Here is a 21688-nt window from a genome sequence, read left to right as displayed (position 1 = left end):
ATTATAGAGATGAGTGACGTTTAGCGTTCGCACACTAATGTGCACTTCGGCATGTGTAAAAACATGTTTGTTTTCCTTCTGCTCATAACCTAAAAAATGATCGGGTCATCACTATGATTTCAAAAGAGTCAAAAAATTTATGGAAATATACTCATTTTTACCCAATCTTTGCTGAGTTGCACTGCACCTAGTTGCACCATCTAGGAGTGTTTGTTTTCCTTTTATCGCCACTCACACATTCGGACGTGAGAATCTCAATACCGAAAACTGATTTGATTAATATTAACGTGTATGTGCGACATCCATTTTGTGGAGAGTGGAGACCGCACCAAATAAAAACAACGTGCTTTGCGTTTTCCATGCTTTTCCATCCATTTTCATTCTTCAGTACGGTAGCTTCGCTTCACAGTTTGTTAAATCGGAGTGCGTTTTACTGAAGTATCAGCAAATTACCTATTCAAAAACAATTGCAATTGTAATTATTCATCTGGCAAAACCTAGTTTGTGCTCATCGAAATCGGAATTCTTGATTTAGGTAAGTTTCTATCAGCGGACTGCGTTCTGTTCATTCCGTTCATTCTTATCAAAATTCCGAGTCAAGATCGGAATAGAAACGAAAAAATCGATAATTCAATACGAAATTCGATTTCCATTATTATAGGAATGGCAGTCAAGGGTAAGAAGGCTCAGAAGCAGCAGCAGAAGCCACCAAAGTTGGTGAAGCAGCCGGTAGAAGAAGACGAGGAAGAGGATGAGGAAGAAGTAGAAGAGCAGTCTGAAGAGGAAGTGGTCGAGCAGCAAGAAGATGAAGAGGAGTCATCGGAAGACGAGGAGGATGCAGCAGAAAAGGAAGTGGTTGAAAAAACGACAGCGGACCAAGACGACGATGACATGCAGACTACGGTCTTCGTAGGTCGTATCAATTTCAAGCTCACCAAGAAGGAATTGGATGATTTCTTTTCTAAGGCTGGTGAAATTCAGTCCAGTCGAATCATCTCAAAGAGAGGGTACGCATTCGTCTCTTTCAAGGACGCAGCTTCTGTTAATGAAGCACTCAAATTGGACAAAAAGGAACTGGCTGGAAAAACGATACATGTCGAAAGGGTCAAGTCGAGAAGATCAGATGGCACCCAGGCGAAACAATTAAAACGTAAGCATAATAAAGAGGAGAATGAGAGCAGCGCCAAAAAGGCTAAATTGGGCGACAAAATCGTTGAGCTGAAAAAGAGTCCCAACGGCGGTAAAGGTAAACCCAAAACTCAACAGCAATCAAATCCGAACAAGAAGAAGAACAAGCCTAAACCAGGGCAGTTTGTGAAGGCCTGATGATTAAATTGAGTTTATATTATAATGCAATATATTATATCTAATGACTAAGGTATACATTACAAAACGTGTATAATAAATATTGGATTACTAAATATAATATAGCCATCAAACTTATCAATTACTCTACGAAAACTACCTGTTAGGGAGCGTCCACCAATTACGCTTAAAGCGATGCCAAAATTATCAATATTTACGTGTAATTAATGAATCTTCCTTTAATCATATCTCGAAGCTTTTTCCTTGGTGCTGCTGTCAGTTATACCTGGAGGAAAAGTCTAGGAAAACCCCGATTTGGTGCCATGGGAGGCTGATGCTGGTAATTCCGAGGCCGGTCGATGAAAACTCGTCCCCGTAGTAAAGACAAACTTCGCTCGGTTACGAGGGGACAGTCACGCACCATCAGTGATTCAAGGCTTTTGCAATATAGTGAAAGAGCCCTGGAACGTAGGAACAACATGAATTTAAACAGTAAAACGGTCGCAAAATAGTGGACTTACCCAATCCCACGATCTGTTACCATTTGACAACCGATTACGTTTAGATGCCGCATCTCTTTGGTGTTTTTAGCAATCGAGTACAGTAAGTTGTCGGTCACACTGGGCAGGTATGCCAAAGAGAGTGTGTGAAGTTGGCGACAATTCAGCAGGAATACCAAAATACACCGCTCATTCAATGAATTACAGTAAGAGATATCCAGCTCTTGAATTTTGGAATGATGCAGTGTAAGGGCTTCCATTGCTCCGATTGTCAGCCAATTGCAATGGGCCAGTTTGAGCACCGAAAGGTTCTTGCAATCAATAATGATGGGCTGTAGTGAGGTGGACGTTATGTTGGCACATTCGCTTAAATTGATTCGTGTTATTCTGGAGTTGCACTGCAGAAAGCTCGTCAGAAGTTCATCCTGCAGCCAATTACATTTGGCCAAGTTTACGGTTCGAATGTTACCCGAGTTACGAGACACCACCCGGAAGCTACGTTCTATGAAGCGATCATTGTTTCCTGACAGATTCAACACTCTCATACGCTGGAAACCACTGTCCACAAAGTGTTTACTCAACCGGGAACAGCACCGGAAGTTGAACAGATCCCGTAGCGACAACAACGGAAGCACTTTGGCGAACAGGACGTCATCCCATGCGATATCGAACAGCGTTAACCCGGGAGCGCAATCTTGCTGCTGCAGGATGGTATCTGCCATTGGCAGACCACAATGGATTTTATCGTTTCAAAACAGGAAACTGAAAGGATGTTCGGAGGTAGAATTATTTTTTTTTCAAACGGAACAAGAAAACAAAGAACCAACGAAGGTTTCTACGCGAATGTTTTGTTTTTGCTGATGTTTTACTGATAATCATTGATGGGAGTAAAAAGTCATTGTTGGTCGATTTTGATTTTCACACCCCTGCAAAATAGATCGATCTCCGCCGTCTGTCATCGATGACGGATTCGTCAAAGTGTCAGCCGAGCAGTCATTTTAATTTTCTTCGTGTTTTCTCTCTGTGGGTCATATGACATCAAGGAATCAAGTGACTGTCTGACTGTGTATTCTGCAAGGAAAAACTCGGAAAACTCCCCCACCAGGTAGGTTCTCGGCTGTAAATTTATCGCAAATCGGTGCGACGACTTTGGAACCATATCGGGAATGTGTTTTCTTTGCAGTTAACGCCAGACAAGATGCGCTACACTCTCGGTTACACCTTCACGGGCGCCGTTGTCTCGGTGTCAACAGTGCTGATCCTGTATCATGTCCTCACGGGTAAGGGCGAACGCGTCAGCGTCGGATGGTTCCTGGAGGAGACATCGCCCTACATGTGGGCCACCCTGGGCATCGGGTTTGCCGTGGCCCTGTCCGTCGTTGGAGCCGCCATGGGTATTCACACGACCGGAGTCAGTATCGTCGGCGGCGGTGTCAAGGCCCCTAGGATCAAGACCAAGAATTTGATCTCGGTTATCTTCTGCGAGGCGGTCGCTATTTACGGTCTGATTACGGCTATTGTATTGTCTGGTATGCTGGAAAGCTTCTCCTGGGGAACGATTGTGGCTAACGAGAGCGTTCGGTACAATAACTGGTTCTCCGGTTATGTAATGTTCGGTGCCGGATTAGCGGTCGGTCTGGTAAACCTGTTTTGCGGTATTGCCGTTGGCATTGTCGGATCCGGCGCTGCTCTGGCGGATGCTGCCAACTCAGCCTTGTTCGTTAAGATCCTGATTGTGGAGATCTTTGGATCGGCTATTGGCTTGTTCGGGCTGATTGTTGGCATCTATATGACCTCGAAGGTTAAGATGGGAGACAAGGAGTAAATTTAAAGCTTCTGGCTAATTAAAAAAAGTAAGATGTACTGTGGCACAATATTGAATGATTACAATAAAATATTTTATTTTCTAGGAAAGTATTACTTGCAAACAACAACAAGCAGTTACAGTCACTTATCCAAGTGAGAGAAGCACAGATTATTAAAGGGCCATTCCAAATCAACTTAATATCTCTGTAGTACATACAAACCCTTTATCAACCGTAAGTCGATGTTTTATGTTTTTCTCATCAAACGCCCTAAAAAAACAACTTCGATTTAAAGAAGCTGTTTTTTCATCACTGTACTAAGGAGCGCTCTGATTGTAAATTGGTAAATATTGTTATTTTTAACTTTTATTTTGTTATAGTGAATAATGCCTTCATAATCGGACAACACTGCCCGAGTATCGAAGCATAACAAATAATTTAAGGATATACTATATCACTAATCCTGGTATTCAGCTACCCACGTTCGGTAATCATGGCTTTGTCAAATGTTAAAACTAATTAATCACTATGCTATAATGCTTTGGAGGGCAGATCAAATTAGCTTTTATTCTGAAAAGATGAATGTTAAGGTGGTAATAGATTAAGCCTTTTCATTATCGAACGCGGAAAGCTGAATAGGTGCTGAGACAGAACGAAACGTAAATCTTGTATGTAACGAACGCGAAACTTAAGATCCTTCATTCGAAATATATGTAGTTCCAGCAGCCACCCAACCATCTATTAAAGACTTATTAGTTTATCCGAATGCATTCAATGCCAGAGCCGTAGCGTGGGTTCCCGGCGCCCTTGGCGAAATCTGTTTTGGGCGCCCCTATCACACTAAGAAAAAAATGTGCAATATTTTACATTCCAATATAATTTTGAATCTCCTTCAAAAGTAAGATTTAGATACTTTAAATAGCAAGAAGAATTTGGGGATATGCCCCTGGAAAGATTTGAAATTTAGTGGATTTTTTACTATTTGCCAAATATGTAAGGAACCTTGCAGAGTCTTGGCCATTACTGGATCATCATATGCAATCTGTAAAGTCATTTAGAACTCGCTGAAAGATCCTTAAAATTGCTGAAAGTGCTTTACTCATGATTCCTTTAAGCCAATCGATCGACATTCGAAATCGGTATCGGATGCTTCAGAATGAGCCTGCCAGTGCAGTGGTTTGGAGGTACTGCGATACTTCGTAGGGTCAATAAAATCCAACTTTGAAGTGGAGGGAATCGCCATCAAAAGCAAGAGGGCCACGTGGTGAATTGGGGCAGTGAGTGCTTTGATAGTGCATATTGTGGAAAATTTTTTGCCGATCTACGAAAGCCTTGATGACTAAAGTAGTCATTTTATCAGGGTAGTCAGCACTGCTCTTAAAAATCGTGCGACTCAAGCGCCACTCTATTCGGAGACCGCACGACGCGTCTAATTTGCCCGGTTGAGACTACCTCAGGGGGAGTCCATTTGAAAAACTCTGAGAAGGAGATCTACTCAAAATTTCCGAACTATTTCTCCAAAGTATGATATAAGATTACACATACCCTTCAATGTAGTAACCAGCAATGCTTCGTTGCACGTTCTCTTCTCATCAGTGGTAACTTCAATCAAAGTCCACCCTTCAAAGTACGGTCAACTAACCGGTGACATTAATGGGCCAAACACAATGGATACGTTTGTCCAAAAATACGTGTCCAAAAATGAAAATAATTCGATCCACAAGTTTTGAATATTAGATGTTTTGACTTTTTCTAAATGGGCTTCAAATAGAGTGAAGTAGGCTCTGTTTGAAAGCGGTCGGTATGAAGTTTTCTGACAATGTTTTGAAAAAAATAATCTCATCTTCCATTCAAATTCAACTTCAAAAAATAAATATGTAGAAATCTATTTTTATTTTGAATTTATCATGAAGTTGTTGTTTTAGAAATTGTGTGTTGTTATGGAGATCTCAAGTCATTATATGATAAAAAAAAACTATCCATTCTGAACAAGTTGGTGAAGAATGGAATGATCTTCACATAATGTTGCTCGAAATCAGCGTTCGGGATAAGGATCCAGATGATATCGAAATATAATGTACAACATTTATAAAGTTACCTAAATCCGAGTTTTCTAAGTTTCCGAGAAAATGATTCTGATGTCCCGAGGGCAAAGAAGAAGAAGGCATTCCAACAGAATTCCTTCCTGTCAATATCCAACGGAAGTATTTCCAAAACTCCAAAATGCATTCAGTCTTTACAGGGGAACAGCCGATGAAAATCAGACCTTCAAGATGATAGTTCGTTGCTCATATATGCACGCATCTTTCGGAACACCTTCAAACCTTTGAGATCGGCGAGTGTGCCAATCGTATGTGGTTTCCCTTGACATCAGTGGCCGTCAAGGAACAAGCCGTGGATAAGAATTTGGAATCAAGAATTTTATTTTTCAAACTTGCTGATTTCGGAGCCCCCTTTTCAAGATATTGACTCAAACGAAACATTTTCTCTAATTATATCCAGGAAATTCCCCGAAGGTTAATTTAGTGAGCGAATTCCAATATATCTCTTAAATATTTCATTAATATTGCGTATGAAACAATTACATATTTTTATATAAAAATACCATCAGGATACCCGATTGAAGCGATTTGGATAGGAAGAGTGGGATTGCCAACTTTCTATCAGTATTTTTGAGGTTTTGGCTTTTCAGTCTGTGGGTTTTTTAGAACAATCGTTTAAGATCTGTTCCAACGTTTCGGCAAATTGTTGTTGCCTTCATCAATTTGCCGAAACGTTGGGACAGATCTTAAACGGTTGTTCTAAAAAACCCATGGACTGAAAAGCCAAAACCTCAAAAATACTCACACATTAGCAGTCGAACTCTCAATCAACTTTCTATCGTTAATATTTTGTGGATAGAGGTCGGACTCTTCTCCCCATCTATTGTGTCAATCTGGAAAATGAGGGCTTCTCTATTCATCCCGTGAATTTCGCATGAGTGTCTTTGCTTATGGAACCACCCAATCCATTTTTGGCCCTTCAAATAGTCGTATCATCATCATCATCATGAGATTTCTAGACTTATTCATGACCCTTTGTAACCGGTTCTGGAAGCCTCAAAAAATAGAAATAGCGGTTCAAACTAAGATCAAACTATTCGACAACTCAAATAGTTGAAAGGAATATTTTTTGTTTGCTCTACATTTCTCAAAATATCATCATAGATATTTGAACTCTGTAGTTGGTTTATTATTAATGTGCCCTGTAGTTAATAATTTAGTAACAAGACAAAAAACGCATTTAGTAACTAAGAAAAATTGTTCTATTTATCAAACCGTAATTCTTGATTTTGGCGCCCCCCCTGAGGGCTGGCGCCCTTGGCGGGGGCCAACCCGGCCAACCACACGCGACGGCGCTGATTCAATCTATTAGTTAAAAAGCAGGGTTTCAAAATCGGAGAAGCAGTTTCCACTGTTTATTTACCATGCTGATTTTTTTTACATAGCTGTGGAAAACAAGTTTACTTTTTGACTTTTTTACATTTTTTTTAAATTTTAATGGTTTTATTATGTCCTAAATTGAACGGTACTAGGTATTACAATATTTACTTTTGCAGTTCAGAGATTTGGAATTCCTTTCAACTGAGAGTATAGTTCAATTTCTCAACAAGGGGTCGTTCAACAATGATGTCTAATGTTTTAGGGGGGGGGAGGTGGTCTAAGATTTTGTGACAGTATAATTTTGGACTGATATTTGTCAGATTTTGAGAGAGCATCAATCTCATTGTTCAGGCCGGTTCACACTGCAGCACTTTTTTGGTTTTTTGTTTTCGATTTTAAGGTACACTGGGGGAAGTGGAAAAAGGGGGTAAGTGTAAAAATCGACTCGAAAAATTGGAATTGTACATACTTTACAGTTTTTACCACATCATAGCATCATACAATGTTATACTTTGATGCTCACACTAATACTATTGTAGGAAATAGAATAGCAAAAAAAATATGATAAATTCATTCCTGACACTAATAGAATATAACATTAAAACATTTTATATGGTTGCACATTTCAAATATATTTGATAAATTATTAGGGTGTCAGTGGAAAAAGCTAAACAAGTTGTAGAAACCCGTCGGGAGAGCAAAAGATAATTGAGAGGAGAGTGGAGAAAATTATCCTCTTGTGCTCTTCATTCAGCGTTGGAAGCAACGCATTCAGTTTTGTGACGAACGTAGTTGCGGATGGATGTGTGATATGTAAAAGAAAAAAATGAAAGTAGCCAATAGAAGTGAATGTTTCAATCCAATTCCCTAGTGCTGATATCTGTGTTAAAATTTGAAAGAAATCCCGACAATGGCATAGTCGGTATTAATTTTACGCTCCCTAAGTGTTTGTTTTTGGTGAAGTGAAAAAGTGCCTGTGCTTTGTTGCCATTTTGATTTCATTTGCTATTGAGTGATGCTCCGGAACACTTCGTCAGAATTTTCTTCTGCCACATCATTTACGTAAGTATTGTCATTTCCTTTTGCCGGATTGTGATGAATGAAAAAGGGCATAGAGAAAAAAAACTGAGAGTTTCATTTGTTGTTATGTTGTTATGCTTTGGGCTAACAGCGAGTTGAAAGTTGTATAAGCAGACGCGCGGTACAGGGTTGGTTACGAATATTATTGAATGTGAAAACAAAGGGCTGTTTGAGACCGTTGTTGTTATTTCCTTCTTGGTAATACCGTGTTGATATTTTAATGTACAACATTTGGGTTAAATTTTATGAGATTTTGTAAGATTTTTATGACATCTGTTGCAAAGTTGTTCGGAAAGTCGAATACGTCATATTAAATATTAGTTCGGTTCAGAATTACCCCACTTGGTGGCGCTAGAGTAAATAGAGTTGTCATCTATTTACTCGATAATGGGATGTTTAATGAAAAAGATAGAAATTGTTGATCAAGTTTGGAATTCTAGAGCATTTTGTCAAAAATATACAAGGGAATTGTTATTATATCAATACCTTTTTATTCTAACCAGATGGTTAGACTGTTCATGACTTCATGAACAAGAATAGAATTCAGTAAAGTCAGAAAGTGTAAATTGAGATGTTCTTTTGAGTATTTTTGATATTTTCCTGGTTGGAAACACTTGTATTTATAACGCTTGAGTAGATATTAAGAAAAAATCCAATCTCCGAGTGGGTTGGTGCGTCGCTGAGAAGACGTTTGATCCGGGTGGATCACATGGAAAAAAGTCCAATCTCTGAGTGGATTGGTGCGTCGCTGAGAAGACGTTTGGTCCGGGTGGATCACATGTAAGAAAGTACAATCTCCGAGTGGATTGGTGCGATCCGGCGAGGTCGTTTGATCCGGGTATATCCTAGAAAAGATAATTTGATCTCCGCTTTATAAGTTATGAACAGAGTGTATTGATGGATTGTTTCTAGTTTTGATGCAAGATTGACTTTCTAGAGCCGGGTAAGCTCTGCTCATGACTGCATGAACAAGATCAGCTTTTGAGTTGTGTTGAGTTAGGAAGTGTAAACTGAGATGAACTGAGAAAATTGAAGGATTCTTTCTGGTTTTGATGCAAGATTGACTTTCTAGAGCCTGGTAAGCTCTGCTCATGACTGCATGAACAAGATCAGCTTTTGAGTTGTGTTGAGTTAGAAAGTGTAAACTGAGAATATTTATGGATTGTTTCTGGTTTTGATGCAAGATTGACTTTCTAGAGCCTGGCAAGCTTTGCTCATGACTGCATGAACAAGATCAGCTTTTAAATTGTGTAGGGTTAGAAAGTGTAAACTTAGATGAACTGAGAAAATTGAAGGATTGTTTCTGGTTTTGATACAAGATTGACTTTCTAGAGCCTGGTAAGCTCTGCTCATGACTGCATGAACAAGATCAGCTTTTGAGTTGTGTTTAGTTAGGAAGTGTAAACTGTGATGTTTTTTGAGTATTTTTGATATTTTCCTGGTTGGAAATACTTGTTGTATTTATAGCGTTTGAGTAGATGATATGAAAAAAATCCAATCTCCGAGTGGGTTGGTGCGTCTCTGAGAAGACGTTTGATCCGGGTGGATCACATGAAAAAAAGTCCAATCTCTGAGTGGATTGGTGCGTCGCTGAGAAGACGTTTGGTCCGGGTGGATCACATGTAAGAAAGTCCAATCTCCGAGTGGATTGGTGCGATCCGGTGAGGTCGTTTGATCCGGGTATATCCTAGAGAAGCAAATTTAATCTTTGCTCTATAAGTTATGAACAGAGTGTATTGATGTATTCTTTCTGGTTTTGATACAAGATTGACTTTCTAGAGTAAACACTACTCATGACTGCATGAACAAGATCAGCTTTTGAGTTGTGTTTAGTTAAAAGTGTAAACCGAGATGAACTGAGAAAATTGAAGGATTCTTTCTGGTTTTGATGCAAGATTGACTGCATGAACAAGATCAGCTTTTGAGTTGTGTTGAGCTAGAAAGTAAAAACTGAGAATATTTATGGATTGTTTCTGGTTTTGATGCAAGATTGACTTTCTAGAGCCTGGTAAGCTCTGCTCATGACTGCATGAACAAGATCAGCTTTTGAGTTGTGTTTAGTTAGAAAGTGTAAACTGAGAACATTTATGGATTGTTTCTGGTTTTAATGCAAGATTGACTTTCTAGAGCCTGTTAAGCTTTGCTCATGACTGCATGAACAAGATCAGCTTTTGAGTTGTGTTGAGTTAGAAAGTGTAAACTGAGATGAACTGAGAATATTGAAGGATTGTTTCTGGTTTTGATGCAAGATTGACTTTCTAGAGCCTGGTAAGCTCTGCTCATGACTGCATGAACAAGATCAGCTTTTGAGTTGTGTTTAGTTAGAAAGTGTAAACTGAGAATATTTATGGATTGTTTCTGGTTTTGATGCAAGATTGACTTTCTAGAGCCTGGTAAGCTTTGCTCATGACTGCATGAACAAGATCAGCTTTTGAGTTGTGTTGAGTTAGAAAGTGTAAATTGAGATGTTTTTTGAGTATTTAGAAAGTGTAAACTTAGATGAACTGAGAAAATTGAAGGATTGTTTCTGGTTTTGATACAAGATTGACTTTCTAGAGCCTGGTAAGCGCTCCTCATGACTGCATGAACAAGATCAGCTTTTGAGTTGTGTTGAGTTAGAAAGTGTAAATTGAGATGTTTTTTGAGTATTTTTGATATTTTCCTGGTTGGAAATACTTGTTGTATTTATAGCGTTTGAGTAGATGATATGAAAAAATCCAATATCCGAGTGGGTTGGTGCGTCTCTGAGAAGACGTTTGATCCGGGTGGATCACATGAAAAAAGTCCAATCTCTGAGTGGATTGGTGCGTCGCTGAGAAGACGTTTGGTCCGGGTGGATCACATGTAAGAAAGTCCAATCTCCGAGTGGATTGGTGCGATCCGGTGAGGTCGTTTGATCCGGGTATATCCTAGAAAAGCAAATTTGATCTCCGCTTTATAAGTTATGAACAGAGTGTATTGATGGATTGTTTCTGGTTTTGATGCAAGATTGACTTTTTAGAGCCTGGTAAGCTTTGCGCATGACTGCATGAATAAGATCAACTGTCGAGTTGTGTAGAGTTAGAAAGTGTAAACTGAGATGAACTGAGAAAATTGAAGGATTCTTTCTGGTTTTGATGCAAGATTGACTGCATGAACAAGATCAGCTTTTGAGTTGTGTTGAGTTAGAAAGTGTAAACTGAGATGAACTGAGAATATTGAAGGATTGTTCCTGGTTTTGATGCAAGATTGACTTTCTAGAGCCTGGTAAGCTTTGCTCATGACTGCATGAACAAGATCAGCTTTTGGAGTGTGTTTAGTTAAAAAGTGTAAACTGAGATGAACTGAGAAAATTGAAGGATTCTTTCTGGTTTTGATGCAAGATTGACTGCATGAACAAGATCAGCTTTTGAGTTGTGTTGAATTAGAAAGTGTAAACTGAGATGAACTGAGAATATTGAAGGATTGTTCCTGGTTTTGATGCAAGATTGACTTTCTAGAGCCTGGTAAGCTTTGCTCATGACTGCATGAACAAGATCAGCTTTTGGAGTGTGTTTAGTTAAAAAGTGTAAACTGAGATGAACTGAGAAAATTGAAGGATTCTTTCTGGTTTTGATGCAAGATTGACTGCATGAACAAGATCAGCTTTTGAGTTGTGTTGAGCTAGAAAGTAAAAACTGAGAATATTTATGGATTGTTTCTGGTTTTGATGCAAGATTGACTTTCTAGAGCCTGGTAAGCTCTGCTCATGACTGCATGAACAAGATCAGCTTTTGAGTTGTGTTTAGTTAGAAAGTGTAAACTTTTGATGCAAGATTGACTTTCTAGAGCCTGGTAAGCTTTGCTCATGACTGCATGAACAAGATCAGCTTTTGAGTTGTGTTTAGTTAAAAAGTGTAAACTGAGATGAACTGAGAATATTGAAGGATTGTTCCTGGTTTTGATGCAAGATTGACTTTCTAGAGCCTGGTAAGCTTTGCTCATGACTGCATGAACAAGATCAGCTTTTGGAGTGTGTTTAGTTAAAAAGTGTAAACTGAGATGAACTGAGAAAATTGAAGGATTCTTTCTGGTTTTGATGCAAGATTGACTGCATGAACAAGATCAGCTTCTGAGTTGTGTTGAGTTAGAAAGTGTAAACTGAGATGAACTGAGAATATTGAAGGATTGTTCCTGGTTTTGATGCAAGATTGAATTTCTAGAGCCTGGTAAGCTCTACTCATGACTGCATGAACAAGATCAGCTTTTGAGTCGTGTAGAGTTAGAAAGTGTAAATTGAGATGTTTTTTGAATATTTTTGATATTTTCCTGGTTGGAAATACTTGTTGTATTTATAGCGTTTGAGTAGATGATATGAAAAAAATCCAATCTCCGAGTGGGTTGGTGCGTCTCTGAGAAGACGTTTGATCCGGGTGGATCACATGAAAAAAAAGTCCAATCTCTGAGTGGATTGGTGCGTCGCTGAGAAGACGTTTGGTCCGGGTGGATCACATGTAAGAAAGTCCAATCTCCGAGTGGATTGGTGCGATCCGGTGAGGTCGTTTGATCCGGGTATATCCTAGAAAAGCAAATTTAATCTCCGCTTTATAAGTTATGAACAGAGTGTATTGATGGATTGTTTCTGGTTTTGATGCAAGATTGACTTTTTAGAGCCTGGTAAGCTTTGCTCATGACTGCATGAACAAGATCAGCTTTTGAGTTGTGTTTAGTTAAAAGTGTAAACCGAGATGAACTGAGAAAATTGAAGGATTCTTTCTGGTTTTGATGCAAGATTGACTGCATGAACAAGATCAGCTTTTGAGTTGTGTTGAGCTAGAAAGTAAAAACTGAGAATATTTATGGATTGTTTCTGGTTTTGATGCAAGATTGACTTTCTAGAGCCTGGTAAGCTCTGCTCATGACTGCATGAACAATATCAGCTTTTGAGTTGTGTTTAGTTAGAAAGTGTAAACTGAGAACATTTATGGATTGTTTCTGGTTTTAATGCAAGATTGACTTTCTAGAGCCTGTTAAGCTTTGCTCATGACTGCATGAACAAGATCAGCTTTTGAGTTGTGTTGAGTTAGAAAGTGTAAACTGAGATGAACTGAGAATATTGAAGGATTGTTTCTGGTTTTGATGCAAGATTGACTTTCTAGAGCCTGGTAAGCTCTGCTCATGACTGCATGAACAAGATCAGCTTTTGAGTTGTGTTTAGTTAGAAAGTGTAAACTGAGAATATTTATGGATTGTTTCTGGTTTTGATGCAAGATTGACTTTCTAGAGCCTGGTAAGCGCTCCTCATGACTGCATGAACAAGATCAGCTTTTGAGTTGTGTTGAGTTAGAAAGTGTAAATTGAGATGTTTTTTGAGTATTTAGAAAGTGTAAACTTAGATGAACTGAGAAAATTGAAGGATTGTTTCTGGTTTTGATACAAGATTGACTTTCTAGAGCCTGGTAAGCTCTGCTCATGACTGCATGAACAAGATCAGCTTTTGAGTTGTGTTGAGTTAGAAAGTGTAAATTGAGATGTTTTTTGAGTATTTTTGATATTTTCCTGGTTGGAAATACTTGTTGTATTTATAGCGTTTGAGTAGATGATATGAAAAAATCCAATCTCCGAGTGGGTTGGTGCGTCTCTGAGAAGACGTTTGATCCGGGTGGATCACATGAAAAAAGTCCAATCTCTGAGTGGATTGGTGCGTCGCTGAGAAGACGTTTGGTCCGGGTGGATCACATGTAAGAAAGTCCAATCTGCGAGTGGATTGGTGCGATCCGGTGAGGTCGTTTGATCCGGGTATATCGTAGAAAAGCAAATTTGATCTCCGCTTTATAAGTTATGAACAGAGTGTATTGATGGATTGTTTCTGGTTTTGATGCAAGATTGACTTTTTAGAGCCTGGTAAGCTTTGCGCATGACTGCATGAATGAGATCAACTGTCGAGTTGTTTAGAGTAAGAAAGTGTAAACTGAGATGAACTGAGAAAATTGAAGGATTCTTTCTGGTTTTGATGCAAGATTGACTGCATGAACAAGATCAGCTTTTGAGTTGTGTTGAATTAGAAAGTGTAAACTGAGATGAACTGAGAATATTGAAGGATTGTTCCTGGTTTTGATGCAAGATTGACTTTCTAGAGCCTGGTAAGCTTTGCTCATGACTGCATGAACAAGATCAGCTTTTGGAGTGTGTTTAGTTAAAAAGTGTAAACTGAGATGAACTGAGAAAATTGAAGGATTCTTTCTGGTTTTGATGCAAGATTGACTGCATGAACAAGATCAGCTTTTGAGTTGTGTTGAATTAGAAAGTGTAAACTGAGATGAACTGAGAATATTGAAGGATTGTTCCTGGTTTTGATGCAAGATTGACTTTCTAGAGCCTGGTAAGCTTTGCTCATGACTGCATGAACAAGATCAGCTTTTGGAGTGTGTTTAGTTAAAAAGTGTAAACTGAGATGAACTGAGAAAATTGAAGGATTCTTTCTGGTTTTGATGCAAGATTGACTGCATGAACAAGATCAGCTTTTGAGTTGTGTTGAGCTAGAAAGTAAAAACTGAGAATATTTATGGATTGTTTCTGGTTTTGATGCAAGATTGACTTTCTAGAGCCTGGTAAGCTCTGCTCATGACTGCATGAACAAGATCAGCTTTTGAGTTGTGTTTAGTTAGAAAGTGTAAACTTTTGATGCAAGATTGACTTTCTAGAGCCTGGTAAGCTTTGCTCATGACTGCATGAACAAGATCAGCTTTTGAGTTGTGTTTAGTTAAAAAGTGTAAACTGAGATGAACTGAGAATATTGAAGGATTGTTCCTGGTTTTGATGCAAGATTGACTTTCTAGAGCCTGGTAAGCTTTGCTCATGACTGCATGAACAAGATCAGCTTTTGAGGTGTGTTTAGTTAGAAAGTGTAAACTGAGATGAACTGAGAAAATTGAAGGATTCTTTCTGGTTTTGATGCAAGATTGACTGCATGAACAAGATCAGCTTCTGAGTTGTGTTGAGTTAGAAAGTGTAAACTGAGATGAACTGAGAATATTGAAGGATTGTTCCTGGTTTTGATGCAAGATTGAATTTCTAGAGCCTGGTAAGCTCTACTCATGACTGCATGAACAAGATCAGCTTTTGAGTTGTGTAGAGTTAGAAAGTGTAAATTGAGATGTTTTTTGAATATTTTTGATATTTTCCTGGTTGGAAATACTTGTTGTATTTATAGCGTTTGAGTAGATGATATGAAAAAAATCCAATCTCCGAGTGGGTTGGTGCGTCTCTGAGAAGACGTTTGATCCGGGTGGATCACATGAAAAAAAAGTCCAATCTCTAAGTGGATTGGTGCGTCGCTGAGAAGACGTTTGGCCCGGGTGGATCACATGTAAGAAAGTCCAATCTCCGAGTGGATTGGTGCGATCCGGTGAGGTCGTTTGATCCGGGTATATCCTAGAAAAGCAAATTTGATCTCCGCTTTATAAGTTATGAACAGAGTGTATTGATGGATTGTTTCTGGTTTTGATGCAAGATTGACTTCCTAGAGCCTGGTAAGCTTCGCGCATGACTGCATGAATAAGATCAGCTTTTGAGTTGTGTTGAGTTAGAAAGTGTAAACTGAGATGAACTGAGAATATTGAAGGATTGTTCCTGGTTTTGATGCAAGATTGACTTTCTAGAGCCTGGTAAGCTTTGCTCATGACTGCATGAACAAGATCAGCTTTTGAGTTGTGTTGAGTTAGAAAGTGTAAACTGAGATGAACTGAGAATATTGAAGGATTGTTCCTGGTTTTGATGCAAGATTGACTTTCTAGAGCCTGGTAAGCTTTGCTCATGACTGCATGAACAAGATCAGCTTTTGAGTTGTGTTTAGTTAGAAAGTGTAAACTGAGATGTTTTTTGAGTATTTTTGATATTTTCCTTGTTGGAAATACTTGTATTTATAGCATTTGAGTAGATGATATGAAAAAATCCAATCTCCGAGTGGGTTGGTGCGTCTCTGAGAAGACGTTTGATCCGGGTGGATCACATGAAAAAAAGTCCAATCTCTGAGTGGATTGGTGCGTTGCTGAGAAGACGTTTGGTCCGGGTGGATCACATGGAAGGAAGTCCAATCTCCGAGTGGATTGGTGCGATCCGGTGAGGTCGTTTGATCCGGGTATATCCTAGAAAAGCAAATTTGATCTCCGCTTTATAAGTTATGAACAGAGTGTATTGATGAATTATTTCTGGTTTTGATGCAAGATTGACTTTTTAGAGCCTGGTAAGCTTTGCGCATGACTGCATGAATAAGATCAACTGTCGAGTTGTGTAGAGTTAGAAAGTGTAAACTGAGATGAACTGAGAAAATTGAAGGATTCTTTCTGGTTTTGATGCAAGATTGACTGCATGAACAAGATCAGCTTTTGAGTTGTGTTGAGTTAGAAAGTGTAAACTGAGATGAACTGTGAATTTTGAAGGATTGTTCCTGGTTTTGATGCAAGATTGACTTTCTAGAGCCTGATAAGCTTTGCTCATGACTGCATGAACAAGATCAGCTTTTGAGTTGTGTTTAGTTAGAAAGTGTAAACTGAGATGAACTGAGAATATTGAAGGATTTTTTCTGGTTTTGATGCAAGATTGACTTCCTAGAGCCTGGTAAGCTTTGCTCATGACTGCATGAACAAGATCAGCTTTTGAGTTGTGTTGAGTTAGAAAGTGTAAACTGGGACGAACTTTGGAAATTATTGGCATTTTCCTGATTTAATAGAACTGCTGTATTTGAATCGTTCAACAAGAGCCTCGGTTAGTACGCTGGGTGATTTCTATGGAAGCAAATTTATTCTTCGATTTGTAAGTTCTCTCCGTGATTACATGGCAAGATCAAATGTTACATTGTGTGCAGAATTCGAATGTGTAAATTTAGATAAAATGAGAATATGGTTGGAATTTTTCATGTTTTGATACAAGATTCATACCCTTGAGCCTGTGAAATGTTACCAATGACAGCATAATACAAGATCAGCATTCAATGGGTGTCTCATCAATCGTCAGCTCTTGCTGTGTCACAACCTTCTTACTTTGATATTGATATTTTTATGCTGGTTTGTAATATAAATTTAGTATCCTTTAGTACATTAAAAAAATCAGCGATTTGTTTGTTCGTATATTTAGCATTGTCTTAAATGCTTTGAAGCTTGATGCATATATGGTGTAATTGGTAAGTCTCGTTTCAAATAAATTTTATTATACATGATGCTAATGATTCTTCTCTTTTCAGAAATATCCAATTCAATATGGCGAATATATTAAATCTATCTTCGTATCCAATAAACTGTTACTGCCATGTGATTTTTTTTGAAACGTCAAGAGTAGAGGAGAAGAAGGATGTAGGAAATAGAATAGCAAAAAAAATATGATAAATTCATTCCTGACACTAATAGAATATAACATTAAAACATTTTATATGCCTGTCATAAGACGAGTTTAAACAATCCCATTGAATTCCACCACTTAATTGTATCCTGACAGATACGTATTTCGACCTCAACAGTAAGGCCGTCTTCAGTGTCTTGTACTTGACTCGACTAAGTCGAGTCAAGTACAAGACACTGAAGACGGCCTTACTGTTGAGGTCGAAATACGTATCTGTCAGGATACAATTAAGTGGTGGAATTCAATGGGATTGTTTAAACTCGTCTTATGACAGGTGAAAACATTCCACTAAAAAAGCTCAAAATAATTTTCTTATCATTTTATATGGTTGCACATTTCAAATATATTTGATAAATTATTAGGGTGTCAGTGGAAAAAGCTAAACAAGTTGTAGAAACCCGTCGGGAGAGCAAAAGATAATTGAGAGGAGAGTGGAGAAAATTATCCTCTTGTGCTCTTCATTCAGCGTTGGAAGCAACGCATTCAGTTTTGTGACGAACGTAGTTGCGAATGGATGTGTGATATGTAAAAGAAAAAAAAAAGAAAGTAACCAATAGAAGTGAATGTTTCAATCCAATTCCCTAGTGCTGATATCTGTGTTAAAATTTGAAAGAAATCCCGACAACTATGTTGATATTTGTATAACACATACACTAACACGGTTTTCGCTTGAACTGTAATTTTAGGTTTCGCGAAAAATTGATATTTGCATTCATAAAATTAATTCTTATTTGCTCCAATTGTTCCTTTTTCAAGCGAATTTATATCACAGGTGACCATTATAATACAATTAAACTAATCCCATTCAATTGGTAGTGGTTTGTACCAAGAAAGCAAATAATTCAAAGATTTTACACTTACCCCAGGTATCAAACACTGCGGGGGAAGTGGATAATGTTCTAATTACGCAATTTTTTTCTTCCCTCCAGGGTTTATTTTGAAAGCTGTGAATCTTGATATGTTCCTTCTTTGTTATCATTGTGATTCCAGTGGTGATTGGACTCATATAAATGAGAAAATGCCTGATTAATCCACCTATCGGTACTGATTCCTTTCACATGTTTTACATATGAAAAAAAAATATATAAGAAAGTTAAAAATAGCACTGATAGGTAAATATATTCTATAATTCACATTGATTTTTATTCCTAACAAGTTTCGCCGTTGAACGCAATTTTTTTGCGAACAAATCGGTTAAGGACAAGTGCTTAAGAATAGCTGATAATTTTGTACGTGTTTTGCGCACACACATACATACAAATACGCACACACAGACATCATCTCAATTCGTTAAACTAAGTTGATTAGTTTATAACTCTGTAAGTCCCAGTTTTCCTTTAAAATGTTCATCTTTGGGGCGAACATATAGACTTTACGTACACTAAGTGTCCGAGAAGGCAAAACCACCCCTCCCCTAGCTATTACGAGAATTCCTTGAGGATCTTTTCCGTTAAGGTAATGCAATTATTCCACAAAAGATACTCAGAGCAATTATAGTGTTGATTTTAGTTATATGTAACTACTCATCACTATTGAAGGTCAAGGCAACATGGGTTTTCCACTTACCCCATCCCACTAGGGTAAGTGGAAAAACAACTCCTAATTTTAAAATCTATTTCCATAAATTTCAAGCGACCAAAATGGTATGAATTACCGCACAGTTGGTGCAAAATTGACTGTTTTTGATAGCCCATTTTGATTGAACGCATTTAAATCATTTAAACTGGTTTTACACTAATTCAAACATGCACTATCGATTTTTCCTTTTCCACTTCCCCCAGTGTACCTTAATAGTTAGAAGCGTCAAAAAATATGGTTTCTTTGGGAAAGTTGACTTTAATTAAGTTAAATAATCGACTGCGACAATAAAATTATTTAATTTTTTTGTTGGGATGGATTGCAGGATGAAAAATGTTAGTCAGGGACATGTACAACATCTTATGAGTTCATTTAAGAAAAAAGTTTCAGCATTTGGATGTATTTAAGAATTACAGTGAAACAGTGATACATAGTCAAAGCTTCTATATTGTATTTCAGTTCCTGAAAATTTCATGACAATCGGTTGATAGACTAATTTTTGGCGAGTAGTTCAAAGTGGTGCAATTTGATTCCGTACACCCTTTAACGATTTTTTCTTATAGTTAGACTTCACAGATTTACGTGCAATAATTTTTCCGGCACAGTATGTTCTCTAGTTGGTCGCTATTGATTTTTGTTTAAATCGCGTGAATAAATCATGCGGTATTCAAAAAATAATAAAAATGTTCGTAGTACGGAAGTTTATACAAAAAAATCGCCAACAGATGACGCCAGGGAGCTTTTAGCCGATTATACCATAAAAAGCACGCCGCCAACCGTTTGCGTTGTCGTTTACGTTTATAACAAACGAATGAGCGGCGTGCAGTGTAGCTTATACTTTATAACGCTTCAAAAGCTTAATCGTTCAATGAAAAAGCTCAAATGAAACGCACACGCTAAGATTTTTTCACAACATGTATGAAGACAACCGCATATTTTTTCATTTCATTAATATTAAATACATTTGAATAATTAATTGGATTGTTTAATAATGCACGAGAAAGGCAAAATCACTGCTAGATGGATTGATCTGGGTTTTTAGGGTAAATAGTGCAAAAAAAAACCTGTCTCCTAAGGACACGGCTATCTCAAATTGACCTTTCCCGTAAAAAAAAATTTTTTGATCTATAGAGCTTGCTGACGTTTACTCACCCTTCTCTTTCAATCGTATAGTGTGGATGAGATTTGTTTTCATCGGGAAACGCTTCGGAAGCGTTTCCCGATGAAAACAAATCCTATCCACTCTGTGCGCGTGCAAGAGAAAGATGATTAAATGTCAGCAAACCTTATTGTTTGGCTTATTAAGGTCAACTTTCCCGAAGAACCCACATTTTTTGACGCCTCTAAGTGTTTTTAAAGTTTAAAACAAAAATCGAAAAAGCGCTGTTTTTTTAAGATTGGCCCGATTTTGAACGCACATCTGGTGATTTTTTCAGACCGGTTCAAACGTGCAGTACTTTTTCGGTTTTTATTTTTCTTGTATTTAACAATAGGTACACAGTGGTTGAAACAGGAACAAAAGTTCATCGAACTGATCTCGTGGAGAGTTGGTAATGGAATGAACAAATTTTTTAATTTGCCGGAGACGAGCCAGCCTCGGACTGAAAGTCTCCTTAATAAAGACACAAAAAAACATAACAAATTTTCTATTTAGTTCTGATCAATAGGTTGCTAGGGTGGTACTTTATAGAGCCAATGGTAGCTTTGACTCCGGTTATATATATCAACAGTTTTCGATTTTAAAAAAATAGTTAGAGGTTAAAAAAATATGGGTTCTTTGGGAAAGTTGACCTTAAATAAGCCAAAGAATCGACTGAGACAATAAAACGAGATACAATTTTTGACGGAAAAGGTCAATTAGACAATTAGCTAAAAAAGCTCATAATTTAGGGCCTCGTAACATGTTATTCGGCTATCTCGATGAGCTTTCTTTTGTCGATGTAGTATAAACTACAAATATTACATTCTTCAAAGTAGCGCTTGAGCTTGAGTTTGATTGACTGCTCGTAGTTGCTACTCCATTATGACCAGATCTGCTGTTCTTGCACTAATGATGATGCAATCACTCGCCCACTGCAAGCCGAATATACCTCTGCATTTGCCACGAGTTCATACGGAATTTGTTGGAATTTTTAGCTTAGGTTCGAGAGGCAGAGGTCCGTCTTGGTTAACGAGCCGCCAATTTGATAGATATATCCTATAGGAGAAAGTAACTGATGAGAAATTTAGAGAAAGATACAAAGTAGGATATTGAAACGGACCTGGGATTGAACCCACGACCTCCTGCGTATGAGGCAGAAGCAGTAGCCATATGACTACCAAGCCCGCTCTTCAAAGTAGCGCGGGCAAATACACAATGGAACAAAAATTTCGCTTTTTTTTTAAATATTTTTTTAAAAATGTGGAATTTTGACCTTTTTATTTGAATTCGCTCTTAAACATGCATTACGGATTTTATTACTGACCAATACCAACAACTTTTCTAATCCTGAACAATTAAAAATAGCAAAAATTAATCAAAGTGCCTTGTTTTTATTGACGTTAAAAGTAACCTCATTCCTCGGGAATGTTGTGGAATCAATGCTTCCAAAAAGGCATGCAATTTCGTGCAATTTCATGCAATTTCGTCGCTAATGCTAAGTTT

The 21688-nt window shown here is 37.9% G+C and overlaps 4 protein-coding genes across 4 annotated transcripts in view; 3 read left to right on the top strand and 1 right to left on the bottom strand.

Moving 5' to 3' along the window:
- The first annotated feature begins 317 nt into the window (after positions 1-317).
- LOC134213303 (nucleolin-like) lies at positions 318-1430 on the top strand. Its single transcript, XM_062692252.1, has 2 exons — positions 318-535; positions 662-1430. The coding sequence occupies exon 2, from the start codon at positions 664-666 to the stop codon at positions 1324-1326; it is 663 nt and encodes a 220-aa protein (XP_062548236.1). The 5' UTR covers positions 318-535; positions 662-663; the 3' UTR covers positions 1327-1430.
- Positions 1340-2668, bottom strand: LOC134213302 (F-box/LRR-repeat protein 15). Its single transcript, XM_062692251.1, has 2 exons — positions 1827-2668; positions 1340-1766 (listed from the first exon to the last, which is right to left on the bottom strand). Exons 1-2 carry the CDS (start codon positions 2525-2527, stop codon positions 1586-1588), a joined length of 882 nt encoding a protein of 293 aa, XP_062548235.1. The 5' UTR covers positions 2528-2668; the 3' UTR covers positions 1340-1585.
- Positions 2669-2758: 90 nt separating this feature from the next.
- LOC134213304 (V-type proton ATPase 21 kDa proteolipid subunit c''-like) lies at positions 2759-4347 on the top strand. The gene is made up of 3 exons (XM_062692253.1): positions 2759-2910; positions 2989-3658; positions 3716-4347. Exon 2 carries the CDS (start codon positions 3004-3006, stop codon positions 3628-3630), a length of 627 nt encoding a protein of 208 aa, XP_062548237.1. The 5' UTR covers positions 2759-2910; positions 2989-3003; the 3' UTR covers positions 3631-3658; positions 3716-4347.
- Positions 4348-7923: 3576 nt separating this feature from the next.
- The window catches only part of LOC134213300 (mitochondrial carrier protein Rim2), a 38966-nt gene continuing 25201 nt past the window's right edge, over positions 7924-21688 (top strand). Inside the window, exon 1 of the mRNA XM_062692248.1 lies at positions 7924-8094. Within this exon, the coding sequence (XP_062548232.1) occupies positions 8048-8094 (47 nt within the window). The 5' untranslated portion in view covers positions 7924-8047. The remainder of the gene's footprint in view (positions 8095-21688) is intronic.

Source organism: Armigeres subalbatus, chromosome 2, assembly GCF_024139115.2.
Source record: "Armigeres subalbatus isolate Guangzhou_Male chromosome 2, GZ_Asu_2, whole genome shotgun sequence".
Classification (NCBI taxonomy): domain Eukaryota; kingdom Metazoa; phylum Arthropoda; class Insecta; order Diptera; family Culicidae; genus Armigeres; species Armigeres subalbatus.
The sequence above is the reverse complement of the archived record's forward strand: the minus strand, read 5'-3'. Positions and strand labels throughout refer to the sequence as shown.

Excerpts from the sequence above, each read along its gene's own strand:
- LOC134213303 (XM_062692252.1), top strand. The coding sequence starts at position 664 with ATGGCAGTCAAGGGTAAGAAGGCTCAGAAGCAGCAGCAGAAGCCACCA.
- LOC134213302 (XM_062692251.1), bottom strand. The coding sequence starts at position 2,527 with ATGGCAGATACCATCCTGCAGCAGCAAGATTGCGCTCCCGGGTTAACG. Across the intron at positions 1,767-1,826 it reads GTAACAGATCGTGGGATTGG|GGCTCTTTCACTATATTGCA; the intron begins GTAAGTCCACTA and ends CCTACGTTCCAG.
- LOC134213304 (XM_062692253.1), top strand. The coding sequence starts at position 3,004 with ATGCGCTACACTCTCGGTTACACCTTCACGGGCGCCGTTGTCTCGGTG.